This window comes from Bombina bombina, chromosome 6 (genome assembly GCF_027579735.1).
Source record: "Bombina bombina isolate aBomBom1 chromosome 6, aBomBom1.pri, whole genome shotgun sequence".
NCBI classification, from domain to species: domain Eukaryota; kingdom Metazoa; phylum Chordata; class Amphibia; order Anura; family Bombinatoridae; genus Bombina; species Bombina bombina.
Window position 1 is genome coordinate 260,490,983 of NC_069504.1, and position 21,503 is coordinate 260,512,485.

At 41.1% G+C, this 21,503-nt stretch overlaps 1 protein-coding gene across 1 annotated transcript in view; it reads right to left on the bottom strand.

Annotated features, from left to right (window-relative positions):
- Positions 1-4,904: 4,904 nt before the first annotated feature.
- The window catches only part of FRS2 (fibroblast growth factor receptor substrate 2), a gene marked incomplete in the record, with an annotated part of 308,264 nt that continues 291,665 nt past the window's right edge, over positions 4,905-21,503 (bottom strand). Inside the window, 2 exon segments of the mRNA XM_053716808.1 lie at positions 4,905-7,124; positions 18,065-18,228. Coding sequence (XP_053572783.1) covers positions 6,168-7,124; positions 18,065-18,228 — 1,121 coding nt within the window.

The following is a 21,503-nucleotide window of genomic DNA, read 5'->3' on the forward strand; positions in this document are numbered from 1 at the left end:
AAAGATATCTCCTAGATCAAGAATCAAATAAGGTCCAAGCATACCGCACCTGGTGTTCCCAGGTGGTCTCCGATCCAGGTACTGACCAGACCTGACCCTGCATAACTTCCGAAATCAGATGAAATCGGTGCATTCAGGATATTGTGGCGGTAGTCCCAAATAAATTACTCTTGTGGATAGAACAAGGAAGGGAACTCTTCTCCATATTCATTTCCCATCTCCGGAAAAGAAGATTGGACAAGATCTCTTAAAAGAGAGTTAGCTTGAAGTCAGGATGATACCTGAACTATATATTATCCAGAAAAACACACTTAAAATATCCCAAGACCTAAAGGTCTGACTAGGATGGCGCAAACTAAGAAAACTAGAGAAGATTCTGATTAAGGAAACAAATCTCTCAGGTCTAAGTTCGTTATGAACATGTCCACTAGAACTAAAGGAGAAAGAATACTACTTTGAAGGACAGAATCTGAAATATATGAGGTAAATACCTATATCCCGTTCCCAAACTGGGACTGGAACTGTCACTCCCAGCGATGAAGACCCTGAATCCAGTTCAAGGAATGCCTCTCATCCTACTTGGATTGCAGATACTCTAGAAAGAGAAATCTGCCCCTGGGAGGAAAACTTAGATTGGACTCAAAGGCATGACCCAAACAAAGTCTCATCCTTAAAAGGAGACACTAGAAGAGTGTATTTGGAGAAAACAGAAAGAATTGAATCTGCAACTGCAGAACTATAAAGCCTAGGCTGTACCACTAAACCACAGGTAGGCTTCTCAGCTGACCATAGATTTCAGCCACAATGCCCGGCGGCTAGTACAGCAAGTCTAATAAGACAAGACATTGCTCTAAATGAACAATTTTAACCTCCAGCTTCTTACCTATGTCAGAAAGAAAACTAAATTATCTCAGCAGAGATCTAAGTTCTCTGATTAAAAGTAGAAAGTTCCCTTCTACTAAAGACACCGTGCATTTCAAGAGAGATAGCGACAGGAAATCCTAAAAAGGACATGAGACAGGGAGAAATATCCCCAGATTATCTACAACAATCATGTGAACATCTCGCAGCACGTCTAGAACCCTTCCAGAGAGGAAAGAAAAATATAGAACTGATAAAGTTCACAAAACACTGAAGGAAAGACAACGATAGGGATCGGTGTCATCCAGTCAGCCAAGACCTCCTGAAAATATAAGAGGCTTTGAAGCAAACAACTGAAGGATACCACTTCAGTAACAGATGAAGGAATTTTACTGTTAAGATCTGACATTTCAGCCTCAGAAACTACCGGCGAATCCTCCTCACTAACTTGGAAGAAGACAAACCTATGTAGCAGCATGTGGAGCAAAAACCACCAAAAAACACTTAAAATGTCCTCTTGCCTTTTCCCTGAAGTAAAGGAAAACATACCAAGCCACAGATACTGCAGAAGAGATCTGAGCTTGCAACTTCTGTAAGCAAATACAATCCTCCAGGAGATTGAGAGGAACCACAGGGCACTACATGTGACGCCATAAAGGCTTGGGACATAAAAGGAGAAAGCTGTGGCAGTGGCTTAACAGCAACATCCTTGGAGACAAAGTTCAAACCAATCTGTACATTTAATAGCATTTGCGAAATCAGAGGTACAGAAAAAAAAATGTTTAAACCAATTCTTAATTGAGCAAGCCTTCCACACAACTTCAGCATCAGCAGAAGGAATTTCAGACTTCTGAGAGGAAATACTTTGATTAGCCACTTCAGGATCAGAAACCTTTCTTACTGTTTCTTTAAATGCCCTTTTGCATTTTCCCTGCAATATGGGAAAAAGCAGACAGCGCCTCAGATACCGCAGAAGATACCTGGGCAGCAATATCTTACAAAATAACTCCAGACGGAGCATGAGCGGAAACGTAGGGCACTGTATGTGCAGATGAATAGGATTGGGACGCTTGAGGAGAAAGCTGTGGCACATCTGAAACAGCAGGCTCCTGAACAGCATCCGCCTTAGTTAATGATGGCTCAGGGTCAAAAAGTCTTTCTATAAGCTAAAGTTCTTTCAATACATGAACAAAAAGGTACTGGGGGTTCCACCTGGGCATCAAAACATAAGCTTTTAAAAGCCACTATTGCCCTACTGAAGAGGCTGACATGGGCTAAGGCTAGACCCTTTAGAAAGATCAGAGCAAACCTACTCTGCTTTAAAATAAAAAATATTGATTGTAGATCAGACACCAAAACTTCACTTCCTTCTTGCACCGCAGGCAAAGAGAATGACTGGGGGTTATGGGTAAGGGAAGTGACATATATATCAGCTTTACTGTGGTGCTCTTTGCCTCCTCCTGCTGGCAAGGAGTGATATTCCCACTAGTAATTGATGATTCCGTGGACTCACCATATCTGAGGAAAGAAAGCGAAACCTGTTTGTTTCAGTTAAAGACAGACAGTCTATCAGCCCAGGAAAAAATCACACAAAGCAGCATGTAAATAATACACTAATTGATTAACCCCAACTGTTCAATAAACCCCCTTCAGAGGATATTAACCCTAGATCCTATCAAGGTATAAAGGAGCCACACTGTGACCCCGTTATAGCATTTTATGTGTAAAAATTGAAACGATCTTACCTCCAGGATCCATGCTGTGGAACAGAACACAGCCTCTCAAGTGTGACAGTCTTATAGCAGCACTCCTGACATGGACTTGAGTGAGAAAAAGCAGGCAGTGAAACTCATCAACACTGATTGCTTAGGAGCTGTTAGCAGTAGTCTGGATGGTTTTGCAGAAAAACTTTCCCTGCATCTCCAGACTAACTTTCATCAATACTCTTACTGAGAGGTTGACATGCCTACTTAAAACTCCAGTCCTATCTCGAAGTACAGATAGCCTTTTCAGGACTCTGCAAATCTTCAGCCACTTCCTAACATTATTATCGGTTATTTGTAGGGCGCCAACAGATTCTGCAGCGCTATAAACAAATGCAGAGTACAACAAAACAATTATAGGGATCAAATGGGTAGAAGGCCCTGTCAAGAGTTGCACTGTTGTAGTCAGCTCTTATGAAGGTGATCTGCAAACAGCTGGGCTCATAGGCTTACATGCTAAGGGGGTTCATTGGATAGCAATGGAGGAGAGGAACTGGTATAAAGAAAGGTTAGCATAGGTTGTATGCATCCCTGAACAGTAGAGTCTTTAGGGAGCGCTTGAAGCTTTCAAAACTAGGGGAGAGTCTTGTGGAGCGAGGCAGAGAGTTCCGCAAGATGGAAGCCAGTCTGGAGAAGTCCTGTAAACGGGAGTGTGATGAGGTAACAAGAGAGGAGGAGAGTAGGATGTCATGAGCAGAGTGAAGGGGACGGGAGGGAGAGTATCTGGAGACTAGGTCTGAGATATAGGGGGGAGCAGTGCAGTTGAGGGCTTTGTATGTCAGAGTGAGAATTTTGTGTTTAATCCTAGGAGGCAAGAAAAAGCCAGTGAAGGGATTGGCAGAGAGGTGCAGCAGATGAAGAGCGACGTGCAAGGAAGATGAGCCTGGCAGAGGCATTTAATATGGATTGTAAAGGAGCTAGTTGGCAGCTGTGGAGACCAGAGAGGACAGAGTTGCAGTAGTCGAGGCGGGAAAGGATGAGAGAGTGGATTAAAATCTTAGTTGTGTCTTGTGCAAGGAAATGCCTAATTTTAGAGATGTTTTTAAGGTGGAACCGGCAGGCTTTAGCTAAGGACTGAATGTGAGGAGTGAAAGAAAGATCTGAGTCAAATGTGACCCCGAGACATCGGGCATGTGGGGTAGGGGTAATTATGGAGTTGTCGACAGAGAGAGATTGGGGTGGAGATTTTGGAAGAAGGGAGGAAAATAAGGAGCTCCGTTTTGGAGAGATTTAGTGAGAGGACATCCAGGAAGAGATGTGAGCAAGACCGTTAGTGACACTGGTTAGCAAGGAAGGAGATAGGACTGGTGCAGAGAAGTAGATTTGGGTGTCGTCGGCATACAAATGATATTGGAAACTGTGGGACTTTATTAGGGAACCTAATGATGACGTGTAGATTGAGAAGAGTAGGGGACCGAGGACAGAGCCTTGCGGTACCCCGACAGAGTGGTGACGGAGCAGAGGAGGCCCCAGAGAAGGCTACACTAAAGGTACGGTTTGACAGGTAGGAAGAGAACCATGAGAGAGCTGTGTCACAGATGCCGAAAGATTGGAGGGTTTGGAGCAAAAAGAGGGTGGTCAACAGTATCAAAGGCTGCGGACAGATCAAGGAGGATAAGCAGAGAGAAGTGGCCTTTTGATTTTGCTGTAAGTAGGTCGTTGATAACCGTAACAATTGCCGTTTCTGTGGAGTGATAGGGACGAAATCCAGATTGCAGTGGGTCAAGGAGGAAGTTGAATGTAAGGAAATGGGATATGCGTGCATATACTAGTTTTTCAAGAAGCTTTGAGGCAACAGGGAGGGAAATAGGGCGGTAGTTGGATGGGGCAGTTGGATCAAAGGAAGGTTTTTTGAGGATGGGTGTGACATGACGAAAGGCAAAGAATGACTGGGGTAATGAGGAAGTGGGAGGGATATTTAAGCCTTTGGCTGGGGTGTCTTTGCCTCCTCCTGGTGGCCAGGTGTTGTATTTCCCAACAGTAAGGAATGAAGCAGTGGACTCTCCCTATCTTAGGAAGGAAATAAAATAATTTCTTTTTATCAGTAGGGTTTCAGCTTTTGTAGCGCTCCTTTTGATATACGCGAGTATATCAAGCACTTCAGTTTGTTCAGTATTCTTAATCAGGTTGGTAAAAAAGGGTCCCACCAGTTGCAAGGAGTTTACCTTCAGAGCGCACATTTCAGAGAAATTTTAGGTGTATACTCTAACTCATGGGTAGGGCCCTACAAAAGTCTGTGTCTTTGTCAGTCATAGAATATTCCAAAAAGTCACACTAAAGAGCTGTGTAAGCAATATTTTATTGCCATGCTATAAAATGATGTTGAAATTAATGAAGTGACAATATTGTAAATATCAAAATATATTTTTATGAACAACTTGGTGAGCAATGTCAGTATCTGAAAATGCAAACCATACAATTAAATTATTGACTAGTATCAAGATGAAAAACAAAAGGAAAAAAAAGATGAAATTACATTTCTGCATAGTAGCACTTCGGATCCCTTCAGTGCAATACATGGTCAGTAACATATTGCCCTGCATTATGTTGCACAATGCATAGCACAGCAAGGGTAAAATTTAAATACAGTATCTTGGAATGTTTAGTGCAGATTAACCTAAATTCAGTTTATAGAAGGCAACATGAAAAGTTTGGCAATGCAAATCTTGAAAAATAAAAAAACAAAAAAACTACCCTATCTTTATACAAAAGTTACTATTTATATAATTTTAAAGTAGGAAAACTTTAGACTGAAAATTAAGAACATACAATAATCTTACAATATAGTACAAGGTGATAAACAGGAAATAATGTTTGGTCTTTATACAAGTTTAATTTTCTGCATTCAACAAAATGCAATCTAAAATTTGTACCAGTCAGAACTAAATTCCTTTACATCCAAACAACCCACAGTGGAAATTAAGATGCAGGTGAGGATTTGGAAATATAGTTTGAACAGTGCTTTACGTGCAAAATGCAACATGCTTGTTTGACTAAAGCATGTTGTAAGGCTTTAATAGAGCACTCTAATACAATATCATTCTTAAACAGACTCGTACCGATGCCTCAATGTAAAATGCTGGTGACATATTTGGCAAATTTCTGACATAAAAAGTTAGTATAAAAATACACAGTGAATATACTTCACACATATGAACTGCAAATGACATCCTAAAAAGTAAAATGTATGTGCAGTTAGTATACATATTATGCATCAGAAAATAACAACAGTCAATGCAAAATAAAGGCAAAATATGTTGAAAAAAATAAAAAACTGCCATTTTACTGCAATGTCTATTCAATTAGATAGGCACAAAAATGGCAATGCAGCTATACAGTACATGTAATTACTGTAGAGTGAAACTTATTACATGAGTACCTGCTCTACATATATTCCCTTTACACAAAAGCACATGTAAAATTCAGTCAATAAAAAAAGGGTTAGTGTTTAAAATTTGAAGAAAAAAAATGATGATTTTTTTTCTTCTTTTCTGTGTTTTGTATCTAGAAATAAAGGTGCAAATAAAGTAATGCTTTTCAGGTTCACATGGGTAAGTCAGTACTATTGTGTCTAGTCTTTCTTGAAGTACCATCGTCTCGTGGCAGTGCTTTCTGCAGATTGGACATAGCAGCAGTTCTTTCAATGTCTATCACAGCGTATAACTCGGTGCGTCTAGTTGGCGTTTGTGGGAGTGGAGTGGTAGGTGTTTTTGGAGTCTGAGCACTGTCAGAATCACTGCCTCCTTCCAGGTCAACCTGTATGTAATTGAGTTGCCGATTTTCTAAGCTTGGGCGTCTGATGTCAAAGTTAAAGACTGTAGGTGTGCAGTCACGTCGCCTGGAAATATCTACTTTGTGAGCACTCAATGGAACGGTTACATTTTCTGTGTTTACATAGTTATGCATTGGGTCCAGGTTATTATGAAAACCGTTCAGGGCTGGTGTCTTTGGTCCTAGTGTATCCTCTTCCTCTTTGCTTGGCTTCCTTGTTTCCCAAACAGGTGGAAGAGAAGGCAAATTTTCATAGTTTATCAATGCAGTTCTCCTCTGGGCAGAATTATTAATATTCTGAATATCAGGAGTAACAGGCGGTACCATACGTACCCTTCTTGCCCCACATGAAGCTGGTATAGAAAGTCCATTTACATTTTCATACACCATTTTATTACTAGGTGTATCTCTGCGTTCATCACTGTCATAACCAGTATCCCAGTCTGTGCTATTAACACAACTATTGCCACTGCCAACCTTTCCACCAGTTTGTTGCTCCTCAAGTTTCTTTTTCTCCATTAATTGTCTTTGAACAGGTGTTGGTCCCAAAACAAACTTTACTCCTTCAGGCTCTAAAAAAACCTGTGGGTCTCTATCTGGAATGGGAAGGGGCTCAGCCCGAGCTGTGTTTCCCTCAGCATTGGAAAGTTGCAGCTCCAGAGGTGCTGGAATACTTGGTCTAGGTTTTGGATCCTCTTGTACCCCCGTTGTGTTAACATATGTATGAACCTATATCAACAATAAAAAAAAATGTAAAAATTACCTTAAATAAGCAGATACATATTGCCAGAAACAAAGGCTTTTAGAGAAAAAAAGGACATACAGTTTCTTTTGCCCCATCAATGGAAAATCTATGAAACCACAATGATTCCCAACCAGGGAATTCGGCCAATACATGGTGAGTCACACAAAATTCAAGCTGATGGTAAAAAGACCCCATAAAGCTCTTACTACTACTAGCTACAGGCACTTACAAAAAGGTCCGATGCTCTGGGGAGATTATCTAAGACATCTCATTAGTACTGTGAGGTTTCTCAAAGAATTTTAGAAGTGACATTTTAGCTTGAGAGTGGTTTATCTAGTTATGCTGGGCTCCGCGTATGAAGGAAGACACATACATTACAATATAATCCTAAAAAGCCACCAGAGATTTTGTGTGATTTCTCTCCATGCTGGCAAGTTGTTGATCATCAGGCCCTGTGCGAGAAGCTCGGTTGTACATTTAAAAGGGACAACAAACACAATTTTTTTCTTTCATGATTCGGATAGCGAATACAATTTTAAGCATCATTCCAAATCACTTGTATTATATTTTCTTCATTCTTCAGATATCCTTTGTTGAAGAAATAGCAATGCACATAAGTGAGCCAACCACAAGGCATCTATGTACATCCACCAATCAACAGCTACTGTGCCTATTTAGATGTTTTTCAATAAAGGATATCAAGAGACTGAAGCAAATTAGATAATAGAAGTACATTGGAAAGTTGTTTAAAATTGCATGCTCTTTCTAAATCATGAAAGAAAGAAAAAACATAATTTATGCTTACCTGATAAATTCCTTTCTCCTGTAGTGTAGTCAGTCCACGGGTCATCATTACTTCTGGGATATTAACTCCTCCCCAACAGGAAGTGCAAGAGGATCACCCAAGCAGAGCTGCTATATAGCTCCTCCCCTCTACGTCACACCCAGTCATTCGACCGAGAACCGAACGAGAAAGGAGAAACTATAGGGTGCAGTGGTGACTGGAGTATAATTTAAAAATTTAGACCTGCCATAAAAAACAGGGCGGGCCGTGGACTGACTACACTACAGGAGAAAGGAATTTATCAGGTAAGCATAAATTATGTTTTCTCCTGTTAAGTGTAGTCAGTCCACGGGTCATCATTACTTCTGGGATACCAATACCAAAGCTAAAGTACACGGATGACGGGAGGGACAGGCAGGATCTTTATACGGAAGGGACCACTGCCTGAAGAACCTTTCTCCCAAAAACAGCCTCCGAAGAAGCAAAAGTGTCAAATTTGTAAAATTTGGAAAAAGTATGAAGAGAAGACCAAGTTGCAGCCTTGCAAATCTGTTCAACAGTTGCATCATTCTTAAAGGCCCAAGTGGAAGCCACAGCTCTAGTAGAATGAGCTGTAATTCTTTCAGGAGGCTGCTGTCCAGCAGTCTCATAGGCTAAACGTATTATGCTACGAAGCCAAAAAGAGAGAGAGGTAGCAGAAGCTTTTTTTTGGCGAAAATCTTTAGTTGCCTGTAAATAAAATTTCAGGGCACGAACTACATCCAGATTGTGTAGAAGTCGTTCCTTCTTTGAAGAAGGGTTAGGACACAATGATGGGACAACAATCTCCTGATTGATATTCCTATTAGTGACTACCTTAGGTAAGAACCCAGGTTTAGTACGCAGAACTACCTTGTCTGAATGAAAAATCAGATAAGGAGAATCACAATGTAAGGCCGATAACTCAGAGACTCTTCGAGCCGAGGAAATAGCCATTAAAAACAGAACTTTCCAAGATAACAATTTAATATCAATGGAATGAAGGGGTTCAAACGGAACACCCTGTAAAACGTTAAGAACTAAATTTAAGCTCCATGGTGGAGCAACAGTTTTAAACACAGGCTTAATCCTGGCCAAAGCCTGGCAAAAAGCCTGAACGTCTGGAACTTCTGACAGACGTTTGTGTAAAAGAATGGACAGAGCTGAGATCTGTCCCTTTAAGGAACTAGCAGATAAACCCTTTTCTAAACCCTCTTGTAGAAAAGACAATATCCTAGGAATCCTAACCTTACTCCATGAGTAACTCTTGGATTCGCACCAATATAAGTATTTACGCCATATTTTATGGTAAATCTTTCTGGTAACAGGTTTCCTAGCCTGTATTAAGGTATCAATTACTGACTCCAAAAATCCACGCTTTGATAAAATCAAGCGTTCAATTTCCAAGCAGTCAGCTTCAGAGAAATTAGATTTTGATGTTTGAAAGGACCCTGAATTAGAAGGTCCTGTCTCAGAGGCAGAGACCAAGGTGGACAGGATGACATGTCCACTAGATCTGCATACCAGGTCCTGCGTGGCCACGCAGGCGCTATTAGAATCACCAATGCTCTCTCCTGTTTGATCCTGGCAATCAATCGAGGAAGCATTGGGAAGGGTGGAAACACATAGGCCATCCCGAAGGTCCAAGGTGCTGTCAAAGCATCTACCAGGACCGCTCCCGGGTCCCTGGACCCGTAAAAAGGAAGCTTGGCGTTCTGGCGAGACGCCATGAGATCTATCTCTGGTTTGCCCCAAAGTCGAAGTATTTGGGCAAAGACCTCCGGATGAAGTTCCCACTCCCCCGGATGAAAAGTCTGACGACTTAGGAAATCCGCCTCCCAGTTCTCCACTCCAGGAATGTGGATCGCTGACAGGTGGCAAGAGTGAGACTCTGCCCAGTGAATTATCTTTGATACTTCCATCATCGCTAGGGAGCTTCTTGTCCCTCCTTGATGGTTGATGTAAGCTACAGTCGTGATGTTGTCCGACTGAAACCTGATGAACCCCCGAGTTGTTAACTGAGGCCAAGCCAGAAGGGCATTGAGAACTGCTCTCAATTCCAGAATGTTTATTGGAAGGAGACTCTCCTCCTGAGTCCATGATCCCTGAGCCTTCAGGGAATTCCAGACAGCGCCCCAACCTAGTAGGCTGGCGTCTGTTGTTACAATTGTCCAATCTGGTCTGCTGAATGGCATCCCCCTGGACAGATGTGGCCGAGAAAGCCACCAAAGAAGAGAATTTCTGGTCTCTTGATCCAGATTCAGAGTAGGGGACAAATCTGAGTAATCCCCATTCCACTGACTTAGCATGCACAATTGCAGCGGTCTGAGATGTAGGCGTGCAAAGGGTACTATGTCCATTGCCGCTACCATTAAGCCGATTACCTCCATGCATTGAGCCACTGACGGGTGTTGAATGGAATGAAGGACACGGCAAGCATTTTGAAGCTTTGTTAACCTGTCTTCTGTCAGGTAGATCTTCATTTCTACAGAATCTATAAGAGTCCCCAAGAAGGGAACTCTTGTGAGTGGAAAGAGAGAACTTTTCTCTTCGTTCACCTTCCACCCATGCGACCTTAGAAATGCCAGTACTAACTCTGTATGAGACTTGGCAGTTTGAAAGCTTGACGCTTGTATCAGAATGTCGTCTAGGTACGGAGCCACCGAAATTCCTCGCGGTCTTAGTACCGCCAGAAGAGCGCCCAGAACCTTTGTGAAGATTCTTGGAGCCGTAGCCAATCCGAATGGAAGAGCTACAAACTGGTAATGCCTGTCTAGGAAGGCAGACCTTAGATACTGGTAATGATCTTTGTGAATCGGTATGTGAAGGTAAGCGTCCTTTAAATCCACTGTGGTCATGTACTGACCCTTTTGGATCATGGGTAAGATTGTCCGAATAGTTTCCATTTTGAACGATGGAACTCTTAGGAATTTGTTTAAGATCTTTAAATCCAAGATTGGTCTGAAGGTTCCTTCTTTCTTGGGAACCACAAACAGATTTGAGTAAAACCCCTGTCCGTGCTCCGACCGCGGAACCGGGTGGATCACTCCCATTAGCAAAAGATCTTGTACACAGCATAGAAACGCCTCTTTCTTTATTTGGTTTGTTGACAACCTTGAAAGATGAAATCTCCCTTTTGGGGGAGAGATTTTGAAGTCCAGAAGATATCCCTGAGATATGATCTCTAACGCCCAGGGATCCTGGACATCTCTTGCCCAAGCCTGGGCGAAGAGAGAAAGTCTGCCCCCCACTAGATCCGTTCCCGGATCGGGGGCCCTCAATTCATGCTGTCTTAGGGGCAGCAGCAGGTTTTCTGGCCTGCTTGCCCTTGTTCCAGGACTGGTTAGGTTTCCAGCCTTGTCTGTAGCGAGCAACAGCTCCTTCCTGTTTTGGTGCAGAGGAAGTTGATGCTGCTCCTGCCTTGAAGTTATGAAAGGCACGAAAATTAGACTGTCTAGCCCTAGGTTTGGCTCTGTCTTGAGGCAGGGCATGGCTTTTACCTCCTGTAATGTCAGCGATAATTTCTTTCAAACCGGGCCCGAATAAGGTCTGCCCTTTGAAAGGTATGTTAAGTAATTTAGATTTAGAAGTAACATCAGCTGACCAGGATTTTAGCCACAGTGCTCTACGTGCCTGAATGGTGAATCCGGAATTCTTAGCCGTAAGTTTAGTTAAATGTACTACGGCATCTGAAATAAATGAATTAGCTAGCTTAAGGGTTTTAAGCTTATTTGAAATCTCATCTATAGTTATTGAGTCAAGAGTCTCTTCCAGAGACTCGGACCAAAATGCGGCCGCAGCCGTGACAGACGCAATACATGCAAGGGGTTGCAATATAAAACCTTGTTGAACAAACATTCTCTTAAGGTAACCCTCTAATTTTTTATCCATTGGATCTGAAAAGGCACAGCTATCCTCCACCGGGATAGTGGTACGCTTAGCCAGAGTAGAAACCGCTCCCTCCACCTTAGGGACCATCTGCCATAAGTCCCGTGTGGTGGCGTCTATTGGAAACATTTTTCTAAATACAGGAGGGGGGGAAAAGGGTACACCGGGCCTATCCCACTCCTTAGTAATTATCTCTGTAAGCCTCTTAGGTATAGGAAATACGTCAGTACTCGCTGGTACTGCATAGTATCTATCCAGCCTACATAATTTCTCTGGGATTGCAACGGTGTTACAATCATTCAGAGCCGCTAATACCTCCCCTAGCAGTACACGGAGGCTTTCTAGTTTAAACTTAAAATTTGAAATGTCTGAATCCACTCTATTTGGATCAGATCCGTCACCTGCAGATTGAAGCTCTCCGTCCTCATGTTCTGCAAATTGTGACGCAGTATCTGACATGGCCCTATTATTATCAGCGCACTCTGTTCTCACCCCAGAGTGATCTCGCTTACCTCTAAGTTCTGGTAATTTAGACAAAACTTCAGTCATAACATTAGCCATGTCCTGTAGTGTGATTTGTAATGGCCGCCCTGAAGTACTCGGCGTTACAATATCACGCACCTCCCGAGCGGGAGATGCAGGTACTGACACGTGAGGCAAGTTAGTCGGCATAACTTCCCCCTCGTTGTTTGGTGAATGATGTTCAATTTGTACAGATTGACTTTTATTTAAAGTAGCATCAATGCAATTAGTACATAAATTTCTATTGGGCTCCACCTTGGCTTTTGCACATATAGCACAGAGATATTCCTCTGAGTCAGACATGTTTAACAAACTAGCAATTAAACTAGCAAGCTTGGAAATACTTTTCAACTCAATTTACAAGTAATATGAAAAACGCACTGTGCCTTTAAGAAGCACAGAAAAAAACTATGACAGTTGAATAACAATGAACCGGAGAAATTATAAAAACCAAATTTTTCCCGGTAAAGGCATAAATTTAGCAAAGGATTGCTCCCATTAGCAATGGATAACTAACCCTTAATAGCAGAAAAAAATGTACAAAATATAAACGTTTTTTATCACAGTCAAAGCACAATCTCACAGGTCTGCTGTGAGTGATTACCTCCCTCAAAATAATTTTTGAAGACCCTTGAGCTCTGTAGAGACGATCCGGATCATGCAGGGAGAGAAACAGACTTGTGACTGAATTTCTGATGCGTAGCAAAAGCGCCAAAATAGGCCCCTCCCCCTCACACACAGCAGTGAAGGAAGTTCAGTAAACTGTCTTAAATTAAAATAAACAACAGCCAAGTGGAAAAACAGTGCCCAAAACAATTTTTCACCCAGTACCTCAGATAATTAAACGATTTAACATGCCAGCAAAACGTTTAAAATCAAATAATATGAAATGTCATTAAACAGCCTGCTGCTAGACGTTCCCACTGCAAGTTAGGCTAAAAGTTATATGCATATAGTATTATCCCAGTGAAGTGCCATTCCCCAGAATACTGAAGTGTAAACATATATACATAACAGCCTGATACCAGTTGCTACTACTGCATTTAAGGCTGAACTTACATTATATCGGTATTGGCAGTATTTTCTCAGTCAATTCCATTCCTCAGAAAATAATATACTGCAACATACCTCTTTGCAGTCCCCTGATCTGAAGTTTACCTCACTCCTCAGAATGGCCGAGAACAGCAAAATGAATCTTAGCTACGCCGGCTAAAATCATCCAAAAACTCAGGTAGATTCTTCTTCAAATTCTACCTGAGAAGGAACAACACACTCCGGTGCTGTTTTAAAATAAACTTTTGATTGAAGATATAAAAACTAAGTATAATCACCACAGTCCTCTCACACATCCTATCTATTAGTTGGGTGCAAGAGAATGACTGGGTGTGACGTAGAGGGGAGGAGCTATATAGCAGCTCTGCTTGGGTGATCCTCTTGCACTTCCTGTTGGGGAGGAGTTAATATCCCAGAAGTAATGATGACCCGTGGACTGACTACACTTAACAGGAGAAAAACATAATTTATTCTTACCTGATAAATTCCTTTCTTCTGTTGTGTGATCAGTCCACGGGTCATCATTACTTCTGGGATATTATCTGCTCCCCTACAGGAAGTGCAAGAGGATTCACCCAGCAGAGTTGCTATATAGCTCCTCCCCTCTACGTCACCTCCAGTCATTCGACCAAAGACCAACGAGAAAGGAGAAACCAAGGGTGTAGTGGTGACTGAATTATAATTTAAAAAATATGTACCTGCCTTAAAAAACAGGGCGGGCCGTGGACTGATCACACAACAGAAGAAAGGAATTTATCAGGTAAGAATAAATTATGTTTTCTTCTGTTATGTGTGATCAGTCCACGGGTCATCATTACTTCTGGGATACCAATACCAAAGCAAAAGTACACGGATGACGGGAGGGATAGGCAGGCTCATTATACAGAAGGAACCACTGCCTGAAGAACCTTTCTCCCAAAAATAGCCTCCGAAGAAGCAAAAGTGTCAAATTTGTAAAATTTGGAAAAAGTATGAAGCGAAGACCAAGTTGCAGCCTTGCAAATCTGTTCAACAGAGCAACGTTTTAAATCACAGTCACTATATAAGTCTCACAGCTCTGCTGAGAGAATCTACCTCCCTTCAAAGAAGTTTGAAGACCCCTGAGTTCTGTTTAGAGATGAACCGGATCATGCAGAAAAACTGACTGGAAATTTTTGATGCGTAGCAAAGAGCGCCAAAAACGGCCCCTCCCTCTCACACACAGCAGTGAGAGAGAAACGAAACTGTCATAATTAACACAAGCAAACTGCCAAGTGGAAAAATAATGCCCAAATATCTATTCACTCAGTACCTCATTAATGCAAACGATTCTACATTCCAGCAAAAACGTTTAACATGAAAAATACCTAATAAAAGGTTTAATGTACTTTTACAGAGTAATTCCGGTGTAATACCATCCCCAGAATACTAAAGTGTAAAGCATACATACATGTTCATTATAACGGTATAGCAGGATTTTTTCATCAATTCCATTCAGAAAATAAAAACTGCTACATACCTCAATGCAGATTCAACTGCCCGCTGTCCCCTGATCTGAAGTTTTTACCTCCCTCAGATGGCCGAGAAACAGCAATATGATCTTAACTACTCCGGTTAAAATCATAAGAAAAACTCTGGTAGATTCTTCTTCAAACTCTGCCAGAGAGGTAATAACACGCTCCGGTGCTATTATAAAATAACAAACTTTTGATTGAAGTTCTAAAAACTAAGTATAATCACCATAGTCCTCTCACACCTCCTATCTAGTCTTTGGGTGCAAGAGAATGACTGGAGGTGACGTAGAGGGGAGGAGCTATATAGCAACTCTGCTGGGTGAATCCTCTTGCACTTCCTGTAGGGGAGCAGATAATATCCCAGAAGTAATGATGACCCGTGGACTGATCACACATAACAGAAGAAATTGGGTTCCATGTCCCTTTAACCCCTTAGTGACCACACTATTTTCTGACCGTTTGGGACCAAGACTATTTTTACATTTTTGCGATGTTTGTGTTTCGCTGTAATTTTCCTCTTACTCATTTACTGTACCCACACATATTATATACCGTTTTTCTCGCCATTAAATGGACTTTCTAAAGATACCATTATTTTCATCATATCATAATTTACTATAATTTTTTTTTATAAAATATGATGAAAAAACGGAAACACACTTTTTCTAACTTTGACCTCCAAAATCTGTTACACATCTACAACCACCATAAAAACAACCATACTAAATAGTTTTTAAATTTTGTCCTAAGTTTAGAAATACCCAATGTTAACATGTTCTTTGCTTTTTTTGCAAGTTATAGGGCAATAAATACAAGTAGCACTTTGCTATTTCAAACCATTTTTTCTCTCAAAATTAGCGCTAGTTACATTGGAACACTGATATCTTTTAGGAATCCCTGAATATCCCTTGACATGTGTATATTTTTTTTAGAAGACAACCCAAAGTATTGATCTAGACCCATTTTGGTATATTTCATGCCACCATTTCACCTGCAAATGCGATCAAATAAAAAAAAATTGTTCACTTTTTCAGAAACTTTAGATTTCTCACTAAAATTATTTACAAACAGCTTGTGCAATTATGGCAAAAATGGTTGTAAATGCTTCTCTGGGATACCCTTTGTTCAGAAATAGACATATATGGGTTTGGCGTTGCTTTTTGGTAATTAGAAGGCCTCTAAATGCCGCTGTGCACCACACGTGTATTATGCCCAGCAGTGAATGGATTAATTAGGGAGCTTGTAGGGTAAATTTTAGCTTTAGTGTAGTAGACAACCCAAAGTATTGATCTAGGCCCATGTTGGTATATTTCATGCCACCATTTCACCGCCAAATGCAAACAAATAAAAAAAAAAAAAAAAAACGTAACATTTTTCACAATTTTAGGTTTTTCACTGAAATTATTTACAAACAGCTTGTGCAATTATGGCACAGATGATTGTAAAAACCTTCTCTGTGATCCCCCTTTGTTCAGAAAGGAGCAGACATATATGGCTTTGGAGTTGCTTTTTGGTAATTAGAAGGCTGCTAAATGCCGCTGCACACCACCCTTGTATTATGCCCAGCAGTGAAGGGGTTAATTAGGTAGCTTGTAGGGTTAATTTTGGCTTTAGTGTAGAGATAAGCCTCCCACCTGACACATCCCACCCCCTGATCCCTCCCAAAGAGCTCTCTTCCCTCTCCCACCCCACACAATTGTCCCCGCCATCTTAAGTACTGGCAGAAAGTGTGCCAGTACTAAAAAAAAGCTATCCCCCCCCCCCCCACAAACAACTCTCTAATCCCCCCCCTCTACCTTATTGTGTGCCCTCTTGGGTATTGGCAGCTGTCTGCCAGTACCCAGTTTGCCATAACATTTGGTATTTTTTTTAAATTTTTTAAATAAATGCTATTTTTCTGTAATGTAGCTGGCCCCCCTCAATAACCAACCCCCTCCCAGATCCCTTAGATAAAAATCCCCCCCCCTCCTCTCCCCCACCTTAGCCTAAACAAATTGCACCATAGTGTAGCATTCCCACCCGCGCACACACGGCGCCCCCACACCTGATCCTGCATCGATGGTCGCCCACCCGCCCCCCACGCACCAACGATCGTGACCATCGATGGCCGATGCAGAGAGGGCCACAGAGGGTCTCACTCTGCATCGGATGGCTAAAAAATCAATATCGAGGCATCCCTGCAATAACATGAAAGCGGCTGGAAGCGATCAGGATCGCTTCCCCCGCTTGAAAATACTGACGTACAGGGTACGTCCTTGGTCGTTAAAGACCATTTTTTAGAAGGACGTACCCTGTACGTCATTGGTCGTTAAGGGGTTAAGCTCCAACATACATATTTGCTTATTTTCAGAGTGAAGTACTCTGGGCTGCCTCTGAATTCAGTTATTCTAACCAGACTGGCACACATAACAATCCTGGTAAGCATGAAGAAGAAAAAAAAAATGAAGAAAAAAAAAACAAAAGAAAAAAAAACAAAGGTTGCTGAATGCAGAGCAAAAAAGCCAATGCACGAATTAAAAAAAAAAAAAAAAAAATGTAAAACAAAAATGTATTTCCGTTTTAAATTGTACTTGCTTGATTTAAACGGATAGTCTACTCCAAAATTGTTATTGTTTATAAAGATAGATAATCCCCTTATTACCCATTCCCCAGTTTTGCACAGCGAAAATTGTTTAAATAGTTTTAATATACTTTTAACCTCTGTGATTACCTTGTATCTAAGCATCTTTTGACAGCCCCCTGATCACATGGCTAATTTATTATCTATTGACTTGCATTTTAGCCAATTACTCATAAATAACTCCACGGGCATGGGCACATTCTCTATATTGTCCATAGGAACTAGCAGTCTATTTTTGTGAAAAGCAAATAAAAAAAGCATGTTATAAGAGGCTGTCTGTAGTGGCTTAGAAACGGGCAGAAATTTAGAGGTTTAAATGTTATAAAGTATATTATTATAACGATGTTGATTGTGCAAAGTTGGGGAATAGGAAGTTAAGGGGTTGTCTATCTTTTAAAACAATAATTTTGGTGTTGACTGTTCCTTTAAATGGATACATTATTGTTAAATTATCATTTCCATACACCTTTAAATATCTACTTTCATTCTGTACTGAGCAAGAAAGCCATCACAGGGAGCAAGCGCTTGTGAAAGGCAAACACTCACATGATCTTCTGGCACCAGCAATGGATGTGTGGATTCTTCTCCTACTGAAGGTAGGCGTGTGCTTCCTACAGATGGATGCCTACTAGATGGGTGTGAAGAAGCATCTCCAAATGATGGGTAACGAGGGTATCCATTGGGTAAACTTGGAGCAATAAAACCAGGAGCTATGGCAGAACAACCAAAAGATCACAATTCTACCCTACATTCAACATGAACACATTTACAGTAATTTATTACACATTATGTACGAAGCATCCCAAGAATTCAGGAGATTTACAAAACCTGACAACATGCTACACCATTTCAGCTTAAAGTAGACCTCTTTTGAAGCAAAACATGGGGTTTATTTAAAAATATAAAAGGGACATGATCAGATAAAGTGTAAAATGTATTTATAAGATCAGAGTTTACTTTTCTCTCTTGGTATAGTTTGTTGAAAAGCAGGTAGGTAGGTCTAGGAGCAGTGAGCATGTGCCTAGAGCAATATATGGAAGCAGTTTTAGAACAATGTTAAACATTTGCAAGTGAACTAGATGGCAACAGTGGCTGCACATATACACATTATTATTGGCTCTCAGTTATGTAGTGAATTATTGCTCCTTTAACAAAAGGATACCAAGAGAATTAAGCAAATTTGATTATACAAGTACAATTCCCCAAATCTGGAATTTTTATATAAATTTTTTTTTATTTTTTTTTATTAAAAACATAATTTATGTAAGAACTTACCTGATAAATTCATTTCTTTCATATTAGCAAGAGTCCATGAGCTAGTGACGTATGGGATATACATTCCTACCAGGAGGGGCAAAGTTTCCCAAACCTCAAAATGCCTATAAATACACCCCTCACCACACCCACAAATCAGTTTAACGAATAGCCAAGAAGTGGGGTGATAAGAAAAAAGAGCGAAAGCATATAAATAAGTAATTGGAATAATTGTGCTTTATACAAAAAAATCAGAACCACCACAAAAAAGGGTGGGCCTCATGGACTCTTGCTAATATGAAAGAAATGAATTTATCAGGTAAGTTCTTACATAAATTATGTTTTCTTTCATGTAATTAGCAAGAGTCCATGAGCTAGTGATGTATGGGATAATAAATACCCAAGATGTGGATCTTCCACGCAAGAGTCACTAGAGAGGGAGGGATAAAATAAAGACAGCCAATTCCGCTGAAAAATAATCCACACCCAAAACAAAGTTTAAATCTTATAATGAAAAAAACTGAAAATATAAGCAGAAGAATCAAACTGAAACAGCTGCCTGCAGTACTTTTCTACCAAAGACTGCTTCTGAGGAAGAAAACACATCAAAATGAAAGAATTTAGTAAAAGTATGCAAAGAAGACCAAGTTGCTGCTTTGCAAATCTGATCAACCGAAGCTTCATTCCTAAATGCCCAGGAAGTAGAGACTGACCTAGTTGAATGAGCTGTAATCCTTTGAGGCGGAGTTCTACCCGACTCAACATAAGCATGATGAATCAAAGACTTTAACCACGATGCCAAAGAAATGGCAGAAGCCTTCTGACCTTTCCTAGAACCAGAAAAGATAACAAATAGACTAGAAGTCTTTCGGAAATCTTTAGTAGCTTCAACATAATATTTCAAAGCTCTAACCACATCCAAAGAATGCAACAATCTTTCCTTAGAATTCTTAGGATTAGGACACAATGAAGGAACTACAATCTCTCTACTAATGTTGTTAGAATTCACAACCTTAGGTAAAAATTTAAATGAAGTTCGCAAAACCGCCTTATCCTGATGAAAAATCAGAAAAGGAGACTCACAAGAAAGAGCAGATAATTCAGAAACTCTTCTAGCAGAAGAGATGGCCAAAAGAAACAAAACTTTCCAAGAAAGTAATTTAATATCCAGCGAATGCATGGGTTCAAACGGAGGAGCTTGAAGAGCCCCAAGAACCAAATTCAAATTCCAAGGAGGAGAGATTGACTTAATGACAGGTTTTATACGAACCAAAGCCTGTACAAAACAATGAATATCAGGAAGATTAGCAATCTTTCTGTGAAAAAGAACAGAAAGAGCAGAGATTTGTCCTTTCAAGGAACTTGCAGACAAACCTTTATCCAAACCATCCTGAAGAAACTGTAAAATTCTAGGAATTCTAAAAGAATGCCAGGAAAAATGATGAGAAGAACACCAAGAAATGTAAGTCTTCCAAACTCGATAATATATCTTCCTAGATACAGATTTACGAGCCTGTAACATAGTATTAATTACAGAGTCAGAGAAACCATTATGACTGAGAATCAAGCGTTCAATCTCCATACCTTCAAATTTAAGGATTTGAGATCCTGATGGAAAAAAGGACCTTGCAATAGAAGGTCTGGTCTTAACGGAAGAGTCCACGGGTGGCAAGTAGCCATCCGAACAAGATCCGCATACCAAAACCTGTGAGGCCATGCTGGAGCCACCAGCAGAACAGACGAACGCTCCTTTAGAATCTTGGAAATCACTCTTGGAAGAAGAACTAAAGGTGGAAAGATATAGGCAGGATGATACTTCCAAGGAAGTGACAATGCATCCACTGCTTCCGCCTGAGGATCCCTGGATCTGGACAGATACCTGGGAAGCTTCTTGTTTAGATGAGAAGCCATCAGATCTATTTCTGGAAGTCCCCACATTTGAACAATCTGAAGAAATACTTCTGGATGAAGAGACCACTCGCCCGGATGTAATGTCTGGCGACTGAGATAATCCGCTTCCCAATTGTCTATACCTGGGATATGAACCGCAGAAATTAGACAGGAGCTGGATTCCGCCCAAACAAGTATTCGAGATACTTCTTTCATAGCCAGAGGACTGTGAGTCCCTCCTTGATGATTGACATATGCCACGGTTGTGACATTGTCCGTCTGAAAACAAATGAATGACTCTCTCTTTAGAAGAGGCCATGACTGAAGAGCTCTGAAAATTGCACGGAGTTCCAAAATGTTGATTGGTAATCTCGCCTCCTGAGATTCCCAAACCCCTTGAGCTGTCAAGAGACCCCCATACAGCTCCCCAACCTGTCAGACTTGCATCTGTTGAGATTACAGTCCAGGTTGGAACAACAAAAGAAGCCCCCTGAACTAAACGATGGTGGTCTGTCCACCACGTCAGAGAGTGTCGTACAATCGGTTTTAACCCCTTAACGACTGAGGACGTGCAGGGTACGTCCTCAGAAAAAAGGCAGTTAATGCCTGAGAACGTACCCTGCACGTCCTCAGTGTGGAAAGCAGCTGGAAGCGATCCTGCTCGCTTCCAGCTGCTTTCCGGTTATTGCAGTGATGCCTCGATATGGAGGCATCCTGCAATAACCTTTGTAAGCCATCCGGTGCAGAGAGAGCCACTCTGTGGCCCTCTCTGCACCGGAGATCGGTGGCTACCGGCGTTGGTGGGTGGGAGCCGGACCGGGAGGCGGGTGGCGGCCATCGA